At 42.1% G+C, this 19,604-nt stretch overlaps 1 protein-coding gene across 5 annotated transcripts in view; it reads left to right on the top strand.

Annotated features, from left to right (window-relative positions):
* Window positions 1–10,380: 10,380 nt before the first annotated feature.
* Fxr1 (FMR1 autosomal homolog 1) overlaps window positions 10,381–19,604 on the top strand; it is a 66,758-nt gene continuing 57,534 nt past the window's right edge. For 4 of the 5 annotated variants that reach the window (XM_023707554.1, XM_023707552.1, XM_023707556.1 and 1 more), the window contains exon 1: window positions 10,382–10,660. In XM_023707554.1, the coding sequence (XP_023563322.1) occupies window positions 10,610–10,660 (51 nt within the window). In that variant the 5' untranslated portion in view covers window positions 10,382–10,609. Of the gene's footprint in view, window positions 10,661–19,604 lie in introns of all 5 variants that reach the window. The other variant, XM_023707553.1, reaches the window with a different exon arrangement.

Below are 19,604 nucleotides of genomic sequence, written 5' to 3'. Positions count from 1 at the left end.
TTTTACACTACAAAAGCCCCTGGAAGAGACAGCTTCCTGGCGGACAACCCACTCGGGTCCCCCTCCTGTCCCTCTCTCGGACAGGAGCTTTCTTTCCTTCAATAAATATATTTTGCTTATAACCTCCGCTTGTTCCTAAAATTCATTCTTCGGTTTAGAGAACACAAACTCATCCAGGCCAGGTCGGGAGATCATTTTTCCCTATGTCATTTGGAGGTTCCCTATATCATTTGGAGGTCACCCACCCGAGATCAGTTTTTCTCCTTGTATCAGTGGCACATGCTTATAATCCCAGCACTCAGGAGGCTAAGGCAGGAGGATCAGTGTGGTTCCAGCCAACCTGGCTACATAAGTGACTTCAAAGCCAGCCTGGACTACATAATGAGACCCTGTCTCAAAAAACAAAACAAAGTAATAATAAAAAAAATGTTTCTTCAGTTCCACATAGTCCAATCAAGAAAATGGACTTCAAGTGGGCAATTCGCCAGCTGACACAAAAGGGAACTCTAAAAGCTAAGTCAAGTGTGACATTAACTGTGCTAATACCTACCTTATATGCTAAGGGCTCAGTCCCACAAAACTGCCCTTAACCTCAGATGCTAATTTGAAAATGAAAGGTTATGATGTGCTTTGGATAGATCACCTATAAAAAGGGGTTTCCATGATCTCTGATTCCACAGTCTGCTGGCATAACTTACAGAATACAAACAAACAGCCAGATAAAGAAATGTACAGAATGTTCCCACCTCAAAGCATTTATCAACCTTGAAACTCAACAAATCTCATGGTTCATCTGGGCACAGTGGTACACACAGGTAATCCCAGCACTCTGAAAGGCTGAGGCAGGAAGATCACACATTTGAACCTAATCTGAGCAACTTAATGAGAGACACTGTCTCAAAAATCAAAAAGAGATGGAGATGTAACTCAACAGAAATGCCCTGGATTCAATTCCCAGTATGAAACAAGAAGCATCCAATGGTTCACAAGTACCTAATCTCCATTCCTCTGTCTAACCTTCCATCTCCCCACATGTCCCCCTTCCCTTTCTAAAGATCAGAGGAAAGGACTAAACATTCTAACACACTAATCACTTTCTTGGTTTTTCTGTTGACTAGCCCTATCCTTAGGCTGCCTGGAGATGCACTCTGAACTATCTCATTAGAAAACCACACCAGGCTTAATGGTGCATACGCATAAGTTCAGCTTCTTGGGAAGCTGAGGCAGGAGGATCAAAAGGGCAAGGCTAGGGGGTGGGGCAGATGCTGAGCTGGTTGCACATGCACCCTGCACCCCAAGGGTTCCCTAGACCATGGCTGCCGGAGTCTGGACCCTGGTGGGCACCGTCTTATGGGCTCCAGACTCCTTTGCGTTTTCAGGAAACCCCAAGGGGCTGCCAGCCTTTAGCCGTTCCCATTAAACATTTCCCAGAAGAGGTCACCTCCAGGCCTTCAAGCTGCTGGGCCTGGGTCCCACCTGCCCTGGCATCAGGGCTGCATCAGCCCGCTCAGCTGGCTGGGCCTAGGGTGGTGCCACCGAGGTGCGCGTCTCCTGGTAGAACAAAGATTTTGAGTCTGGGCATTGCTGACACTGTCATCCCTAATGCGGCACTGTGTTCTGTTCTGTGAGCGCTGTGATGCCAGCTGACATGGTGCCCACCTTCTTAGCCTTTCTTCCTGAGAGATACCACGCTATTGGGGTCTAAGAAACTTTTTTTTTTTTTTTTTTTCGGAACCTGGGATTGAACTTAGGCCCTTGTGCTTGCCAGGCAAGCGCTTAATCTATTGAGCTATCTCCCCAGCCCCTAAGAAACTTAAAACAGGAGACAGCAGCACCTAGTGACAGGGCAGAAGCTGCTTGCCCCATTTTATCACGGGAGGAAGCCAGCAATAGATTAGGTCAAGCGAGGGTAAGAAAAAACGGCGCTGGCCCGGGTGGAGAAGCTGGGGCACTGGCGGCCACTCTGGTGCAGCTCTGATGAGCGCTGGGCAGAGTGGGCCCGGAGTTTACCTGGCCGAGTTTTGTTTCTCAAATCACAGGAATTCCAAAGTTGATATCATTTTAATGGTGCTAGAAGTTAAAGCTAAACATACATTAGGAAAAACATCCATATTGAGAACACAGTAAAATATAAATTATAAACTGAAAAAGTTCAAGGCTAGCCTGAGCAACTCAGTGAGGAGAGATAGTGTATTCAGTGGTAGGTTATCTCCGCTTTGAATTTCCAATGGGGGGTAAGCTAATGTGTGATCTAAGATCTAAGATGCTCATACTAAACAATAAAATGACATTCCTATCTTTTAGAAAATTCTATGGGTGTTAGGAGCTGTCCTGATTTGGGTTTTGCAAGGGGGAACAATACAATACGCGGCACTTTATATAAGATTACTTTATTATGACTCACCCAAAGAATTAAATACAAAGTGCAAGAAATCTGTTCACACACTAAAGACCCAGAGGATCCAGTGGAGGACCTGAATTCCATGATAATGTCCTGCATGAGTCCAGCTGAAGACCTAGAGCCCATAGCAATGCCTCGCATGAGTCCAACCAGAGGCCTATATAGAGCCCATGACAAGGTCTCATACAGGCCCACTTCAGGGATCAGCACTGGGAAGACCTCAACGTCAGTGGTGGAAGCAAGAAAGTATGCCCGTGGGATGAAGGATCTGTGCTAGCAGGCTGAGGGATCTGAACTGGCGCCAGGAAGCACTGCTCAAAGGACCAGAGCTCCCTCAAAAAGTACCACAGCCATCCTCAGTGACAGTGAGGTCCCGCTTTTCTGACAATGAGGAAAGCCAATGCCATAAGCTTCTCTGGGAGACTGAGCAGTACACTATGTTTCTCTTTGGATCTGGGAAGAGATGCTCAAAGAGCCAGAGTGCCCCTAAAGTGAACCACAGCCAATCTTCAGTGACACAACAAGGTCCTGACAACCAAGTTCACCAGGAAAGTCAGCATGACAAATTCCTCATAGAGAACCAACAGATCCCTTTAGCCTCTCCAAGGGGTTATTTTCTTTCTTTTTTTTTTCTTTCGAACTGGGGATTGAACTCACACCCTTGTGCTTGCCAGGGAAGTGCTTATTCCACTGAGCCATCTCCCCGGCCCTACTCCAGTGGTTTCTATATAGCTTCCCTAACAGGCTTTTCCAACAGCTTCCCAGCAGTTTCTAAACTTTTTTCTCTCCAGTTCTGCCTCTTATGCTGCCAACAACAATCCTCAGGTGGGCCTCTCACACCCAGAACCACACTGGTTCAGTTCAGATGCGTGTTACAAGTTGACCACCAGTTGTCAATCCACCACAGGAGCCACGTTAAAAACTGGGGACAATGACCCAAAGTATGTAACTGAAAGAATACATAATTTTTTTTTTTTTTTTTGCCTAAATTTCAGCTTTGTACTAGGTCAGAGCTAGGGAGGAGTGAAATTCAGTTTCTGAGATGCAAAATAAAACCAGTGTGATTTCTTTCTCTATCTTAGGTTGCCTATAGCATTGAAACAAATGGACTCTTTCCAATATTAAACTATATTGCCTGAAATCAACAGTTGGGTTTTATGTAATTCTTCTTTATATTTTTCTTTTACTTAAATATCTGATGATGTATTGTAATAATATATTTATTTATTTATTTATTTATTTTTGTCTTTTGGAGACAGGGTCTTGCTATGCTGTTCAGGCTGACCTCAAGCTCACTTTGTAGCCCAGGCTGGTCTCAAATTCACAAAGACCTTCCTGCCTCAGCTCTGGGATTACAGGTGTGTGCCACCATGCCTAGCCTTATACAATAGAATTGAAAATATTTTATTTTGTTTTATTCATTGTTATTATTATTTTTTGGTGGTACTGGGGATTAAATTCAGGACCTTGTGCTTGCCAGGCAGGTGCTTATTCTATTGAGCTATCTTCCTGGCCCAGGAAATATTTTAAATTATATTTCCTGAGACATTCATTAGATATTTAAAGTCAGGCATAACTTGTGAAAGGCATAATTGTTTTCCTAGAAATTAAAATTAATTCTATTTATTTGGTACTGGGAATCAAACTCAGGACCTTGTGCTTGCCAGGCAGGCACTTGTGCCACTGAGCTATATCCCTGGCCCTAAAAATTATTGTGGACTGCCCAGTTCTCAGCTTCTTGAGGATGGAAAACTATAGTCTGAATTTAGGCAAGTTAAGCCAGGACTAATGGCACATATAACTACAGCACTTTGGGAGACTGAAGTAAAAAGGGTCACAAATTTGAGCCCAACCTGGAGAACGTAGAGTTTGTCTCAATACAAAAGAATTTTAACAAAATGGGGATGTAGCTCATTGTGGAAGCTTTGTGCTCAATCCTAGTGCCATGATGTAAAAACAAACTAACACAATCACAAAGGAACACGACCAATTTAAACCAGTCAAAATTATTTTCAAGCGCAGTACTTTGAGAAGATTTAAAATGATTGCATGAGGCAGGTGTAGTGGTGTATGCTTGTAACCCCAGCACTCAGGAGGCTGATGAAAGAGGATCCTTAAGAGTTCAAGAATAGTCTGGGCTACCAAGTGAGCTCAAGGCCAGCCTGAACTGCATAGTGAGACCCTGTCTCAAAAAGACAAAAATAGGGGCCGGGGAGATGGTTCAGTGGAATAAGTGCTTCCCTGGCAAGTGTAAGGGCCTGAGTTCCATGGTTGTGCAAAAAAAAAAAAAAAAAAGACAAAAATAATAATACAAAATGATAGTATGTTTCAATGTCATATGTCATGAGGACAACTCAAGGCAAAAATAGTACCACAAAATTTATCAAAATATTTCATACATACATACATATATATATATATATATATATATGGTGTCAATGAACAAAATGTGCATGCAGCAACCATGATTAGTTTCTGAGTCATGACACACACCAAAATTAAAACTGTGTTGTTTGTTGGCTCAATTTAGGGTCTCTGGTATGCTAGCTGTACCACAGATATAGCCACAGTTCTTTGTACTGTTATTTTGAAACAGCGTCTGATTTCCCAGGCTTGCCTTGAAATTGAGATGTTTCTGCTTCAATCTTCTGGGTTGTTGAGATTAACGGTATGTACTGCTACTCAAACACAGTAGCTTGGTTGAAAGGTCTTGCTTTGCTCTATTATTGATTCTAGAGTTGAAAAATTCCATAAGAGAATAAATTTTCTAATGACCTGGGCAGATGAGCTTGATTTTATTTGTAGAAAGACTGAAGAAAGCTATTCCTTAGCTCTTCCTCCTGGTTGTAACTCTTATGCCATCTCTCTCTCAGGTTGGCTTTACTCCTTTCAACTTGCCTCAGGTGTCCCATGTTCCCACTTCTCCTACTTCCTGAGGTCTCCACTATACTTTTCAGTTTCACTTGAACAGCTCCCTGTACTGTCTTCTCAGGGCATAACACCTGTCTTTTCAGGCTTTTTTCTGAAATCTGGATGGAAATTCACATGACCCCAAAATTCTTGAATTCTGTGGTCACACTCCTTTGTATCATGGCTTTAAAATTCTGGATGCCTGCCTCAACACTGTGAAATTGATCCCAACTTGGGGAACAAATTTCCTAGGAGCAGAAGCATGAAGACAAGCATGGAGACTTAGGGCTCTTTTCTCAAAGCATCATCTGTCTTTTGCAATTTTTGAGACTGTAAAGGGGCTGGGGGAGTTGCTGCTTCCTCACATAGTCTCAGGCTATTTTTTTCTATTGTCCTGATCCAATTTGCAGCTTTTTTTTTTTGAGAACTGGGGATAGAACTGAGGCCCTTGCACTTGCCAGGCAGCGCTTATTCTACTGAGTTATCTACCCTGGCCCCAATTTGCTTCTTTTTAACGTTAATCTTTTCAGCAGCCAACTATCCTCTTCCAATTTTACAGGCCCCAACTTCATAGGAGAGCTTCTTTTCTGGTGAAGCTCAAAACTTAAAAAACCATGTGGTTGTACTGTTTGTTCAATTCTCACTATAAAACTGACTAAAAGCAACCAACAGTATACATGTCCCAGCCTGAATATTAGGGTCCCTTAAAATTTCCTCTACCAGGTTAGTCTCCTGCCCTTTATGTCAGTGTCTTGCAAATTCTCAAGACATAAGCCAAATGTAGACACATTTTCTGCTTGGAGTCCATATGTCAATGGACTCCTTTTTCTCAACTGAAAACATCCTGAACTTACTCTTATTTTTTTTTCCCGTAATTTTATTGAGAAACAAATAGCAATGAGACAGTTTCAAATCAAATTGGTAGGACAGTTTCAATAATTAACACATTGCATACATTCTTCCTAGTGGTTAATTGCTGTACAAGATGCAGACATGATACCTACTTACAAACACTATTAGAACAAATACCTCTATTCATTAAGAGAATGTAACTATCTATCCTAACCATTTTGAATACACAGATACAAAATGGACATTTATCTGTATCCCTTTTTTTGTTAAGTTCAGTTATTTGAATATTATAGGTGTGTTAACTCAGCAAAATATTCTAAAAGAGTCCAGTAGTCCATAATAGTATTGGGTCTTCTGCTTCACTGGCAATGTCAGAAATTGTTGACCTGAGTCCCCTACAGCTCAACATAACAGCATGGCTTTACTTCTTATACTTCGTTTTTATACTTTTCTGCTGGATGGTTAAGACCAAGATAAAGCAGGACCTATGCAACAAGAGTTGTAGCTTTTGGGTCTGATAAGGTCAGTGAAATTCCCTCAGGATTTATCCTGAGATCCTGTACCTCAGATTGTAGATCCTTTGTCAGTGTCAGCCATGTGGATGAGTCACGGCCATTGCTTGGCCAATGTGCTCTCTGTGAAAGCCTGAGAGAATGTTTTCTCTCCATGTGACTTTCCTTAGGCACACTCTACATCATCGATCACTTTCCTCTTTGGCCCCATAATCTCCTTGATCAGAAAATTTGGGACACTGCAGAGTTACATGACGCTACAGTACAAGTTCTCATATGTCCTGAGTCTTAATTGACCTTGGAAGGCTAGGGCCAAAATGTTGGCTTTCCTTGCAGCCTTCTTTTTTCTCTAATTTTGGTCTGCAAACTTAGGTTAACCATCCAGAAGACAAGCTTATTGTTATTATCAAATGATTTAGGCTATGAAGCTTAACCTCACTATCTGTCTGAATATCAAACATCTTAGGCATAACATGGAACAGGTATATCTTATCAAGTATTGATATGCTGAACTTTAAGTCACTCTTTACTTTTTACCAGCATTCTGATATTCTGGATCAAGTTTAGCTTTTAGGATCCTAGAGCTGCTTCTCCAGCTGGCATCTCCAAATCTTTCCAGATTCTTCCTGAAAACCATTTCTAAAGGCTTCTTAAATACATGCTCAGGGGGCCGGGGAGATGGTTCAGTGGAATAAGCGTTTCCTTGGCAAGGGCCTGAGTTCAATCCCGGTTCTGCAAAAACCCCCCCCCAAAAAATGCTCAGATAGTGTTGATATAAGTAAATTAATGTAATTTCCCACTTGCTAGATGTCTGCTATGATGAGTTTGTGTTTGCCAAAAATCAAAGAAAAAAAAATTTTTTTTTTGATACCTCTAATCTCAACTCAGGACCTTGCGCTTGCCAGGCAGGTACTGTGCCAGAGATCTATATCCCTGGCCAGAAGAATGAATTCTAAGGAACAAGGGAGGTTAAATGTAGAAAATTTTATTGAGGTTGGACAGATGTTGAGACAGAAAGGGAACTGGTAAGTGGATTGCAGTGAAAATCATGAATGGGTACAACATGGGACAAAAATATGATCAACCTATATGGTTATATCTGCTCAGGTGATATTATTCTAATGAGTAAGCAAGTCACATAGCAAGTGTACAAGGAAGGAACTAGGATCTTTATTTGGAAGAGATTAGTCAGGAAGTACTGCTCACTCACTTGGGTGATTGATGCCTATTTAGAATATCAATGATGGTAAGTGTATTTTTTAATCCCTCAGGAAGGCATGTAGGCCCATTCTATCCTTAGCTTGATGCCTGGCCTCCAACAAATGTGCCTCTGGCCACAGTTCTAATGTATTCTTATCTTCTGCACTGAGTCCTTCCAGGGGATAGCTCTGTCTGACTCCCTATAATATTTCTACCTAAGTTACCTGTCTGTAATAGTGTCAAAGCAACATCACCACTTCTCTCATATGCAAATCTGTTTCTTTGTCACTGTGATGCAATACCTAACACCTACAACTTAAAGGAGAGATTTATTTTGGTTCATGTTTCTATCCATAGTTAGCTAGCTCCAAGGCAAGACAACAAGGCAGAGGGACATAGCCAGAGGAGAAGCTGCTGAGGGCATAGCAGACAGGAAGCCGTAAGAGAAAGGGGAGCTGTGGAGATCTCAGGGAGCTGGGGAGAGATACACAGGCCACACCTTCAGTGATTCACTCGTCCAATTAGGCCCTATCTCCTAACACATTCAGATAGAAACTCATTGGTACACTCATCCACAGGAAACTTTAGGGGGACATCTAGATATAAACCATAATAAATGTGTATACAAAAACATATAGGATTTTTCATAAAAGCATTATTCCTAATAGGTAAAAAGTAGAAATGATCCAAATGTTAATCAACTGATGAATAAGTAAAATGAGGTAAGAATCTGGGAGTATAGTTCAATTGGATAGTACTTGCTTAATATGCATGAAGTCCTAGATGTTCTCTCCAGTACCAAAAGACCACCAATCCAAAATAAAATATTCAACAATAAAACGTTACATGTATATTTGACAAAAAGGAAAAGTCCTGGTGTGGTGACACATGTATTAGTTCCAGTACTCAGGAAGCTTAACCAGTAGGACTGCTGTGAGTTCAAGGCCAAGCTGGGCTACATAGTGTGCTCAAGGCTTCCTTTATCTTTTAAGTTTTTGAGATAAGGTTTTATAGTGCTGGGGGAGGAAAAAAATGGGGGCTGGAGAGTGACCGCAAACAAGCAGATTCGTGTTGATGGAAAGGTTCTCAATTTGTGGTGATGATTGTACTACAAACCAATGGAAAAAATGAAAACAACAAATCAATCCCATGTGTGCTTTAAAATGAATTATAGCCTAAAGAAAATTTAAAGTTGGGCATTGTGGCACATGCCTATGTCCCTGCAATAGGACTTGAGTTTAAGGCAGGGTAGTTTCTTCTTCCTTTTTGAGAGAAAGGAGGCCTATTACCACCTCTAAAGGCCTCGCTTTGAAAAAAATGCTGTATTAAATTGTTAAAACAAATGATGAAGCCACTGTGCCATGCTGCTTTCAGAGCTGGTGTAGATTCTGGTAAAATCCTATCTACTTTCATCTATTTGTCGCATTTTAATGCTGTCAAACTTGAAATGTGTTATAGTAGGAGAAACCCTGTTCTCCTGTCTTTTAGGTTTGCCTGATTACTTCCAACAATAAATCTGGATCCACACTGCTTCACGTGATGAACACTGCCAAATTGCAATAAAAACATTTAGGGGTGTGTGTATGCGTTGTTCGAAACTGACCCTCAGGTCCTTGGGCATAGAGTTAGGTTTTCAGCTCTTTATTGTTACTCTATTTTATATTTATTATTTTGGTGTACAGGACATTGAACCCAGGGGGCTCTCCCCATCCCTTTCTATTTTTGACGCAGGGTCTCACAAATTGCACAGGATGGTCTTAAACTTGGGAATCTTCTTGCCCTAGTCTTCCAAGTGGCTTATCCGGCTTTATAATGTTTTGCACTCCCGGGATTCAACTGAGGCCACAGCACTGAGCTACAATCTCAGTCCTCTTTAAACATTAATTGTTTTTTTTTTTTTCCGGACGCCCGAACATGCCTTTAGGGCATTTCTGGTTTGCCTTGACTATCTGGGTTCGAACCTTGATCTTGAGGGCTTTGTTTCAGCAGGCACTTAAACAACTGAGCTATTGGGCAGGCCCCTCGTTAATTTTTTTTTTGAAACGGGAACTCACTAAAGTCGCTAAATTGCCCAGGCTGGGCAAAGACTCGCTATCCTCTTGCTTCAGCCTCTCAGGGCGTAGGAATTACAGGTATCACCACACCTGGCTTTTAGTTTGACTTTTAAACAGCTAAAGTGGTAACAGGTGGGCAGGAGGGCTGGCCAAATTAAGTGAAGAGGTGTCAACTGTGGAATCTGAGAGCACATTTAAAAAACCGAGGGAGAGGCTGGAGCAGAACAGTACGTAGGATTTTCAGGCTCACCTTTCCCCTTCAGAGATTACCTCAGCGGGGGCGACAGGAGCCCCAGAACGCTCTCCTCCCTCGGTGTGGAAGCCGTTCCCGGCGGCCGGCCTGGGACCGCGAGGGGCGGAACCCCAGCGCGCGGGCCTCTCCGCCCCGCCCCGCAGATCACGCCGTCCGCGCTAGTGGGCGGGGACGGGGCGGGTCCGCAGAGTTCGGCGATTGTGTCGGGAGGCTCCGGGCGGAGCCCGGGGCGTGAGCCGCGTGGAGCGCAGGGACCCCGCAGGGAGCGTCGGCGCCACACGCGGAGACCCCAGGGGCGCGGGGCGGGGATTTCCCAGTCCCCGCCCAGTTTCCCCGCCCTTCCCCGCCTCCTGCACGCCCCTCCCCCTCCTCCCCTCTGGTTGGAAAGTTTCTAGAATCTCTTCCCAGCGGCCTTTGCGGTTCCAACATGGCGGAGCTGACGGTGGAGGTTCGTGGCTCCAACGGGGCTTTTTACAAGGTATTGACCCTTTTCCCGCGTTGTCTGGTGTTGTAGGGGTTGGTGTGAGTTGGGAGGAGTGTTGATATTACTGGAGGGTGAACTTGGGGGTCGAAAGGGCGGCCGGGCTGACCCCAGAGGCCTCAGGCGTCCTCGCTTCTCCCCCCTCTACCCGCGGTTTAACGGTCTCAGGGGCCCCGGCTCCGTTATGTTTTGAAACAACTCGTCGGACACCTCTTGCTTTTTCCTTTCTAGTGACCCGTTTTCTTGAGCGGTAGGCAGGCTTTGGCGGGCCTGTGAGGAGTGGCCGAGTGGTTGCTGGGTGGCGGGGAGCTCCCCAGGAGCAGGCCTGGGCGCCTGGAGGTGGGGGCGCGGGGATTGTGCGGTCACTCCCGCTCTCCGCCCCCTTGGCCGGGCTTAGCGGGGGGCGCCTCGGGCCGCTGCCCCGAACTCTTCCCCACCCCCTGAGGGAGGGCTTCGCGGAATCTTAGGAATTTACCTTTGTGTTGTTAGGTTTTGGGAGCTAGAGATATTTCGTAGCCGAAGGGTAAGCTGGGACGTACTGGATTGAGGTTTAGGATCGGGAGGAGAAAAGTAGGTAACCTGGAAAGGTGCCAGCGGGTCGAAATATTTTTTTACGGCCTGGGAAGTTGGGCGGCGCCTTATCCTCTATTAGGGAAGGCGAAACTTCTAAAGTAAGGTTTAAAATGGGAAATGAATCAGGCTGGCAGGTGGAGAGGAGACTAGTTTCTTTATATTCAGTTATTCTGTCAGGTGTTTTTAATTTTTCCACGAGGTTCTTGTTTTCTTTGGGAGAAAGATGCATTACTGTGGAACCATGCTGGCAAACGAAAGAGGAATTCTAAGGTACAGGAATTTGTTAGGGGCTTTCATTGTAAGGGGAGGGGTGTCACATAACTCAAAATGAAATCCTCAGAGTTTTATTTTTTGCCATTATAACAATCTCTTGGATTCTTTCTCCCAAAGTATGTCCTGATGTTACGAAATCAATACAAAATCTTCACAGCTGTTGTCTGTCAGTCAATCTCACTAAGCCAGGATCTCAGATGTTTGAGAGTCTTGGCTATTTATATGAAAGGCCTTCTTCTAATACATGAATACTGTTTTGTGTTCACACAGAATGATGTTTCAAAGTTTTTTTACTTCAGATTTTATTCTATGGGATTAACGTATTCGGTAGTTCCAATTTCTAGCGTTTTGTTTTTGTTTTCTTAGTTTGCTGATCAGCTCTGTGGATTTGGTATAAGTGTCACGCGGTAATAGTATAGTGGGAAATCACAGTTTGCAGAGTATACAGGCTTCCGGTAAGCTTTTTACAATTTTAAATATTTTGCCTGTTGGAAGAGTCTTTAGTGTGACTTACTAATGTGTAACTAGTTACATTAACATTGTAGGTTTAAAATGTAGGTGTCATACAAAGGATCTGTGTGAAATTTTAGCAGACACTATACCTATTATGGTTTTTGTGGTATTCTTTCTAGTACCGAGAGTCGAACTCAGGACATTGGGCTTGCTAGGCCGGCCCTGTGGCGCTGAGCTATATGCCTGGTCCGTGAGACTGTTCTGTTGAAACTGTGGTTTCTTTTCCTGTGAGACTGTAGGTGATAAGGTTAACTATCACACAAGGAGTGGACTTATTTTCTCATACGATTCTTACGTAGGATAGAAAGGTAAATTTTATTTTGCATCTTAAACCCCTGAAAAATTCCAGTTCTTTTTGACTCTGCAGTTTTTGTGTAACAGAAATATGCATGATTCACTTACATATTGAAAAAACAGATAATGGTCATTATGTTTTAACAAATTATTCCATATTATGTAGATAGTTAGAAAACCATGTCGACGTTATGTTGGTATAGTATACTAAATCTTTAAATGAAAGTAGTTTTCATTTATTTGATAATTAAGCTGTTTTAGTAAAGATTGTGTACAGTCTTAGTTTAGTTTGGTTTTGTTTTTGCCCCCACCCTGCCCCCATTCACAATAAGTCAAACGTCCCAATATTGGAACACTGAATGTGTAATATTGATCTCTCTTTCTACTTTACAGATCTGCTTGCTTCTACTTAGCATTGACTTACAAATTTCACTTTAAAAAGTGAAGTGGTGGTTTGGCAGAGTTTGAGGAGGACACATTTAGCCACATTTGTATGTTAAGTTTATTTAAATATTTGAAATTTTGACCTAACAACCACTTGTTTTTCTTTTTTTTTTTCCTTGTCTTTTTGAGACGGGGGTCTCACTGTGCGGTTCAGGCTGGCCTTGAGCTCACTTTGTGGGCTGGTCTAGAACTCCAAGCCATCCACCTGCCTTAGCCTTTCGAGTGCTGGGATTATAGGTGTGTGCCACCATGCCCAGTCCTGACATCCTACTTGTGTATGCACTTTGTGGAAACTAGTCTTTAAAAAAACATAGCCTTCAATGCTGAGGAATAATGAGAATGAAAAATGAGCCCTAAATTTGAAGTGAATGACAAATGTAGATATGTACTTTAACATATCATCTTGCAATGAACCCTTGAGCAAGTTTCTTTTAATCTATTTTCATGTGTGTAAACTGAGAAATTTGAAGTAGATCAGTAGTCCTTTTTTTTTTTTTCCAGTGAAATTGTTCTTCTGGAAAAAATAGGCTTGACAAAGAAGCAATTTATTTTTAGTCACTTTGAGTTTTTATTTTTAAATTGAGGTTTATACTGTGTATAGTCAGTCTCGCTAGCTTGGTTTGTTACTGAAGTTAGTCTTAACTTTTAATTCTCCTGCCTAAACATAGCAGGGATTACAGGCAACCACTGTACCTGGTGTGGAATATGTTTTTTAATGTTGTGAGCTTTGATAAATGCTGCTATTTGTATAACCACAACCCTACCACTGTCATGGTGAGAGAGTACAATACTTTGCTATCCTGATTTTTTTTTTTGTGTGTGTGTGGGTATGGGTGGGTGGTACTGGAAATTGAATTCAGGACCTCACCTCACGCTTTTCAGCCTGGCGCTGCCCCCTTGAGCTAAATCTCCAGCCTCATCCTCCAGTTTGTTTTTATGCTCCTAGCCACATTTTGTGTCCAAGCTGCTAAAGTAGTGATGGCGGATCTATAGCACATGTGCCACAATGGGCTGTTTGTATTGTATCATGGGAACCTCTTAAAAAGTGCTAGACAGAGTGTTTACTGTCTTCATATTTTGTTTTGCCTGGAATGCTATACTGTGCATAGGATCACACAGTATACGGTGTGATATTTTGGGTTAAGGTTCTTCCATGTAGCATAGGAGCAATGAAATTTTTTTCTAATTAGAAAATAATGCATGATCAATGCGGGAATTATGAAAGTGAAGCAAAATATTAACCTTTAACATTTTGATGGCTATTTCTTTTTAGTCATGTTTTTCCATATGAGTGAGTTTTAAAACATTTTTCTTTTTTTTTTTTTGGCGGAACCGGGGATTGAACTCGGGCCTTTGCACTTGCCAAGGAAGTGCTTATTCCACTGAGCCATCTCCCCAGCCCTAAAAAATTTTTCTCTTCCCCTCTCTCCTTACAAACTTGTACTTGGCTGTGAGTGAATTATCCTTATTTGAGTTGAGCATCTTCATCCTTTGAAGTATTTAGCTAATAATATATCTTGAGGCAGTGTTCTGTAGGCTGTGTTTATTTTTTTTATTTATTTTTTTTTAATATTTATTTTTTTTGTGTGTGTGTGTGGCCAGCTCAGCCCACCAGGGGGCGGGGCTGGCTGGCATGTGGTGCTGGGGGATTGAACCGTGGTCCCTGTGCTTTGTTTAGCTTAGTTTGTTCTAAGTAGGTGCCTTAGACCACTGAGCCATCTCACCAGCCATGTAGGCTGTGTTTAAATGAACTGAATTACCATTCCACAAAGTAAGATCCATCAAAGAGCTGAATATTTGAAGATTTTACTAAAAATTAGGGTAATTGTTTTTTACAAAACTATATAAATGAAAATGTGCTAAATGTACTGTTCTGCATACTTTTAAAAAATAACTGATTTGTAGTTATTGCAGAGATATGTCTGCAGTACAGGAAAGGATGGAAAAATGTTAAACGTGGTAGGCTGTAATTTTTTACATTAAAAAATGTAACTGGTTACATGCTTTTCCTACTTTCAAACAGCATCTTAAGGCCTAATATTGGGTAAGATTGAACACAGGATCTTAGCACTGAGCAACACTCCCAGCCCCATTTATTTACTTTTTTATTTACTTATTTTTGGTATTGGGGATGGAATTTAGTACCTTGAACTTGCTAGTCAGGTAAGCTGCCACTGAGCTATTCCTCGGCCCTAATAGTTCTTTTATTCTTATTTTTAAATTTTTTATTTTTTTTGGTGGAACCGGGGATTGAACTTGGGCCCTTGCTCTTGCCAGGGAAGTGCTTATTCTGCTGAGCTTTCTCAACGGCCCTTTCTAATATGGAAGGGTCTATAGGGTGTTCAGGGTGTCATTACTAGATTGGACTCGTAGTGATCCGCCTATTTTACAGCCCCCCCCAAGAGCTGAGATTACAGGTGCATGCCTCCATGCGCAGGCTCAGTTGACCTCTCAGCTTGCACCAGGGGTGGGGCTGCCATGGCAGGTCTAGGGATTCCAGTCAAATCCCTGGCCCCTGCGCTTGCTTGCATGCAAGCGCTTTAACCCACTGAGCTATTTGGCCAGCCCAGTTATTTCTTATTTGGAATAAGGATTTTTTTTTTTTTTGGTTCCTCGAATGCCTTCAGGGCACTTTTGTTTGGCCAGCAGGAGAGGTGTGAGGTTCGAACTCCAGCAACCTGAGGCTGACAGCTTTGTGGAAGCAGCCACTTAAAGGCCTGAGCTAGGGCCAGGCCCCCAGTTATTTCTTATTTGGAACAGTCTCACTAGGTTGCCCAACTGTCCAGGGTGGGCTCAGACTTGGTACACCTCCAGCCTGTTTGTTTGTTTCTCCCCCCCCCCCCCAACTGGGGATTGAACTCAGGCCCTTTTACTTGCCAGGGAAGCACTTATTCCACTGAGCCATTTTCCCGGCCCCACCAGCCTAAGTTTCCCAGAGTACCACCAAGTCCTGTTTCAAGTGCCTTTTTTTTCCTTTTGGTCATTTTGAGACAGGGTCTCACTATGCAGTTCAGGCGGGCCTTGAGTTCACTTTGTAGCCTAGGGTAGTTTTGAACTTCTAATGATCCTCATGCCTCACTCTCTTGAGTGCTGGGTTTACAGGTGTGCACAATGCGTGGCTTTCAAGTTCCTTTTTAAAAAAGCTTTACTGAGATAAAATGTATGTTCTATACATGATTTTAGTCAAACTCCCAAGATGGAATTAACATGCATATTTTGTAAAACTTATCTGTACCACCAAATGATTATTGGTGCATGTACAGTGTTAAGAGTATAAACAGAAACCTTCCTTATGCTGGGTGTGTTGGTGCAGGCCTATAATCCCAGCACTCTGTTAGGCTGAAACTAGAGGGTTCAAATTTGAGCTCGAGCCATTTTTTGAGACCATATGTTAAAATGTTTAATTGCAAAAAAGGCTGGGCATGGTGGCACACGTGTAATCCTAGCATGGAGGCTAAGGCAGGAGGGTCCATGGGTTTGAGGCCAGCCTGGGCTACATAGTGAGATCCTGTCTCAAAAAAAAAAAAAAACCAAAAAACACGAGAAGAAAAAGGTCTGGGTGATGTAGCTCAGTGCAAAAGCCGTAGGCTCAGCCACCAGTTCTTCAAAACAAAACTTTATGCTCATTTTCATTATTAAAATTTTTTTCCCTTTAGTGTTTTATTTTGTATTGCTGGGGGTGGAACCAAAGTCCTTGTATTTGCTTGGTTTAAGTACCATGAGGTGCTTCCCCAACTTCATTAAAGGTTTTTGTTAAACTAGCATATATATATCAAACTTATTCTGTCCCCCTCCTTCTCCTTCTCACATGGGAAGGGGTGAGAGTCTCATCATAAGTCTGAAACTCTTGGGCTCAAGGTAGTCCTTGCTTGCCTAAGTCCCCTGAGTAAAGGCACCTACAAATGTGTATCAAACTTTACTGTGAGATTAGATCGATAAACATGTGTTGAATATAATTATTTCGGGATGCTAGTGATTGAAACAAGACTTTGTGCTGTGTGTATTTCTGAGATATGCTCCCACCTGGAGTAGTAATGTAGTAGTAGTAATATTTTCGGTTTGTTTTTTGAGATGGTATCACCAAGTAGTTCAGGTAGGCCTTGCACTCTATGTAGCCCAGGCTGATCTCAAACTAACTCATGGCAGTCTTCCTGCCTCAGCCTTCTGAGTGCTGGGATTATGGGTGTGTGCCAGCATCCTTGGTTGAGTATTATTTTTTAAAATTTTGTTTAATATTTTGGTGATGCTGGGGATTGAACCCAAACTCCTCACATTGAGCTTGGCTCAGCTGTTTCTCTATCTCTCTTTATGTCTGTCTCTTTTTTTTTCTTCTCTTTTTTGGGGGAACTGGGGTTTGAACTCAGGCCCTTGCACTTGCCAGGGAAGCGCTTATTCTACCGGCCCCTGTCATTTTGACACAATCATGCTGTGCAGTTCAGGCAGACCTTGAGCTCACTTTGTAGCCCAGACTGGCGTCAAACTCAGGGATCTCCTGATTCAGCCTCCAGAGTGCTGGGATTACAGGTGTGTGCTGCTATGCTTGGTTATAATTTTTAAATAGTCATTAAAAGCAAGTCGTTTATGACGGGATGGTGGTGTAGGCCTGTAATCTCTGCCGTCTGGGTTGCAAGTTTGAACGCTGTTTGGGTAATTTAGCTAGATTCTTTCAAAATTAAAGGAAATCAGTATATAGATCAGCACTCCCTGTGTACCACCAAAAAATATTAATAGTAATGATTCAGTTTCTGGCTCATGCAGAGATGTTTCTATGATGTTCAAAGAAAGTATGTAATCTCTTAAGATAAATGAATGAAACTTCAGGTCCTTTTTATAAAAAGATAGAATTAACTTTTAGAGCTCTGGAATTTCTACTTTATATAGATCTCAAGTATATTATATACCCATAATTTCTTTAGCTTAATTATTCATTTTTGGTGGTACTGGGGATTGAACCTAAGGCATTCCAGCTCAGCTACATCCGTAGCCTATTATGAGCAGGACCTCATTAAGGTTGCCCAGGTTAGACTTGAATTTGGGGTCATTATCCCTCAGACTTGAGGCTGCCTGGGATTACAGGCCTGCACTGCCATGCCTGACTTTCTTTAATTATATTTATTTAGTTATTTGAGACAAGATCTTGTAGTTCTACATAGTCCAGCTTGGCTTTGATTGTGTACTCACTAGGTAGACCAGGCTAATCTTGAACTTGGCAGTGATCTTCCTGTCTCAGCTTCCCAAATGCTGGAATTACAGGTGTACACCACCACACTTGGCTCTTTAGCTTAATTTAATGTTAAGTGAAATTTGAGAGTAACAGCTGAATTCTGTAGTAGGTATAATATCACTTAATACTGAACTATACAGTAATAGTAAAGTACTTGGGTTCTGAGGACATACTGACTTCATTAATATCTAATATTGACTGTTTGTGTAAATTAATAATTGGGGAATAGGTGGTGATGGTGGCTGTGGTCAGTTTGCCTGCATGCCTGTCTCTCTGGATGGGGAGGATTAAACCCCAGGCCCAGAGCCCCAGTGTTTTTTAAAATTTATTTTGAAACAGGGTCTCAGGAGGTCACTAAGTTGTCCAGACAAACTTGTAGTCATCCTATTTCAGGCCCCTACAGTGCTGAAATTACAGCCATGTGCCACTGTACCCATCTTAAAAGTTTTTGTTATAAGAATAATACATAATCATGAAGCATCTGAAAGAATAATTTAAAAAAAAATTACCTTGAGATATATTGTCAAGGTTTTGGCTCTATATATCCAGAGAATAATTTTCTACATTTTTACTTTATGCGCACAGACACTATGTTCATTTTTGTCTTTTAAGACAGGCTTTTCCCTATGCAGTGTGGGCTGGCCTTGAACTTTGTAACATAGGCTGGCCTCAAACTCAGTGATCCATCTGCCTCAGCCTCTTGAATGCTGTGATTACAAGCATGAACCACCATACGCAGCAATCCAAATCTTTTTTTTTTTCCTTCCATTTTGCAGCACATTTATTGAAAGTTATGTATTTGTCTTTGATAAGGTTGCAGTCTTTGAGGGAAGCATCTGATGGATTTTTACAAGTGCAGATTATTTACAGACCACGAAGAAGGGCTTGGAAATTGAAGAGTTAGTTGACATACTAATTGGGCATTGTTGGAGGACAGGTGAATGCAGTTGGAGGGATGTCTGATCTGGGCAAATATATTGTGGCAAGAAAGCCCTCTTCAGGTTCTGCAGTGGACAGGAAGTGAGACCGCTAGACTTGTCAAGGAAACTAGAGTTAGCTAGGGAGATCCTGACTGCCACCCTAATGTGCGTGTTGGAAGGTATAGGAATCCTGCCAAAGCCAGGCCATGAGCTCACCCAGGGTGATCAGGAAAGAGGTATGACTAGTTGTACTATAAGTGTTCTTGTGCCATTTGTAAGATTAGTTCCATGTGAGAATTTATCATTTGCAACATACATTATTAAGTTTCTGTGTGTATTTCAGGTATATTCTTTCAAGGATTGCAAAAGTTCTGTTTTTATCTCCATTATAAGTAATAGGAAATGGGCATTAGTGATGAAGGAATTGGTCCAGGTTATATTGTACTGAAATAGCATTTAACTCTAGGGCTTTCACTTCCAGCTACTTAGTTTAGCATACTACTTGAGGTTCTTTAAAAGGAAATTTTTGACTAGGTTATAATATAGTGAGTTCTGTATTATGTTAATGTACCAAACCCATTTATTTTTAAGACAAGATTTTATTTTTAATCCAGTGTCCTCCTGGGTGCTGGGATCACAGGTGTTGATCACCACACTGAGCTGAAAATTTTCAATTAAATTTTCCTCCCTCCCCTCCCCC

This window comes from Octodon degus, unplaced genomic scaffold (assembly GCF_000260255.1).
Source record: "Octodon degus isolate 3935 unplaced genomic scaffold, OctDeg1.0 scaffold00298, whole genome shotgun sequence".
NCBI lineage: Eukaryota > Metazoa > Chordata > Mammalia > Rodentia > Octodontidae > Octodon > Octodon degus.
Note: the sequence above shows the minus strand (reverse complement) of the source record. Positions and strands in the feature narration are given on the sequence as shown.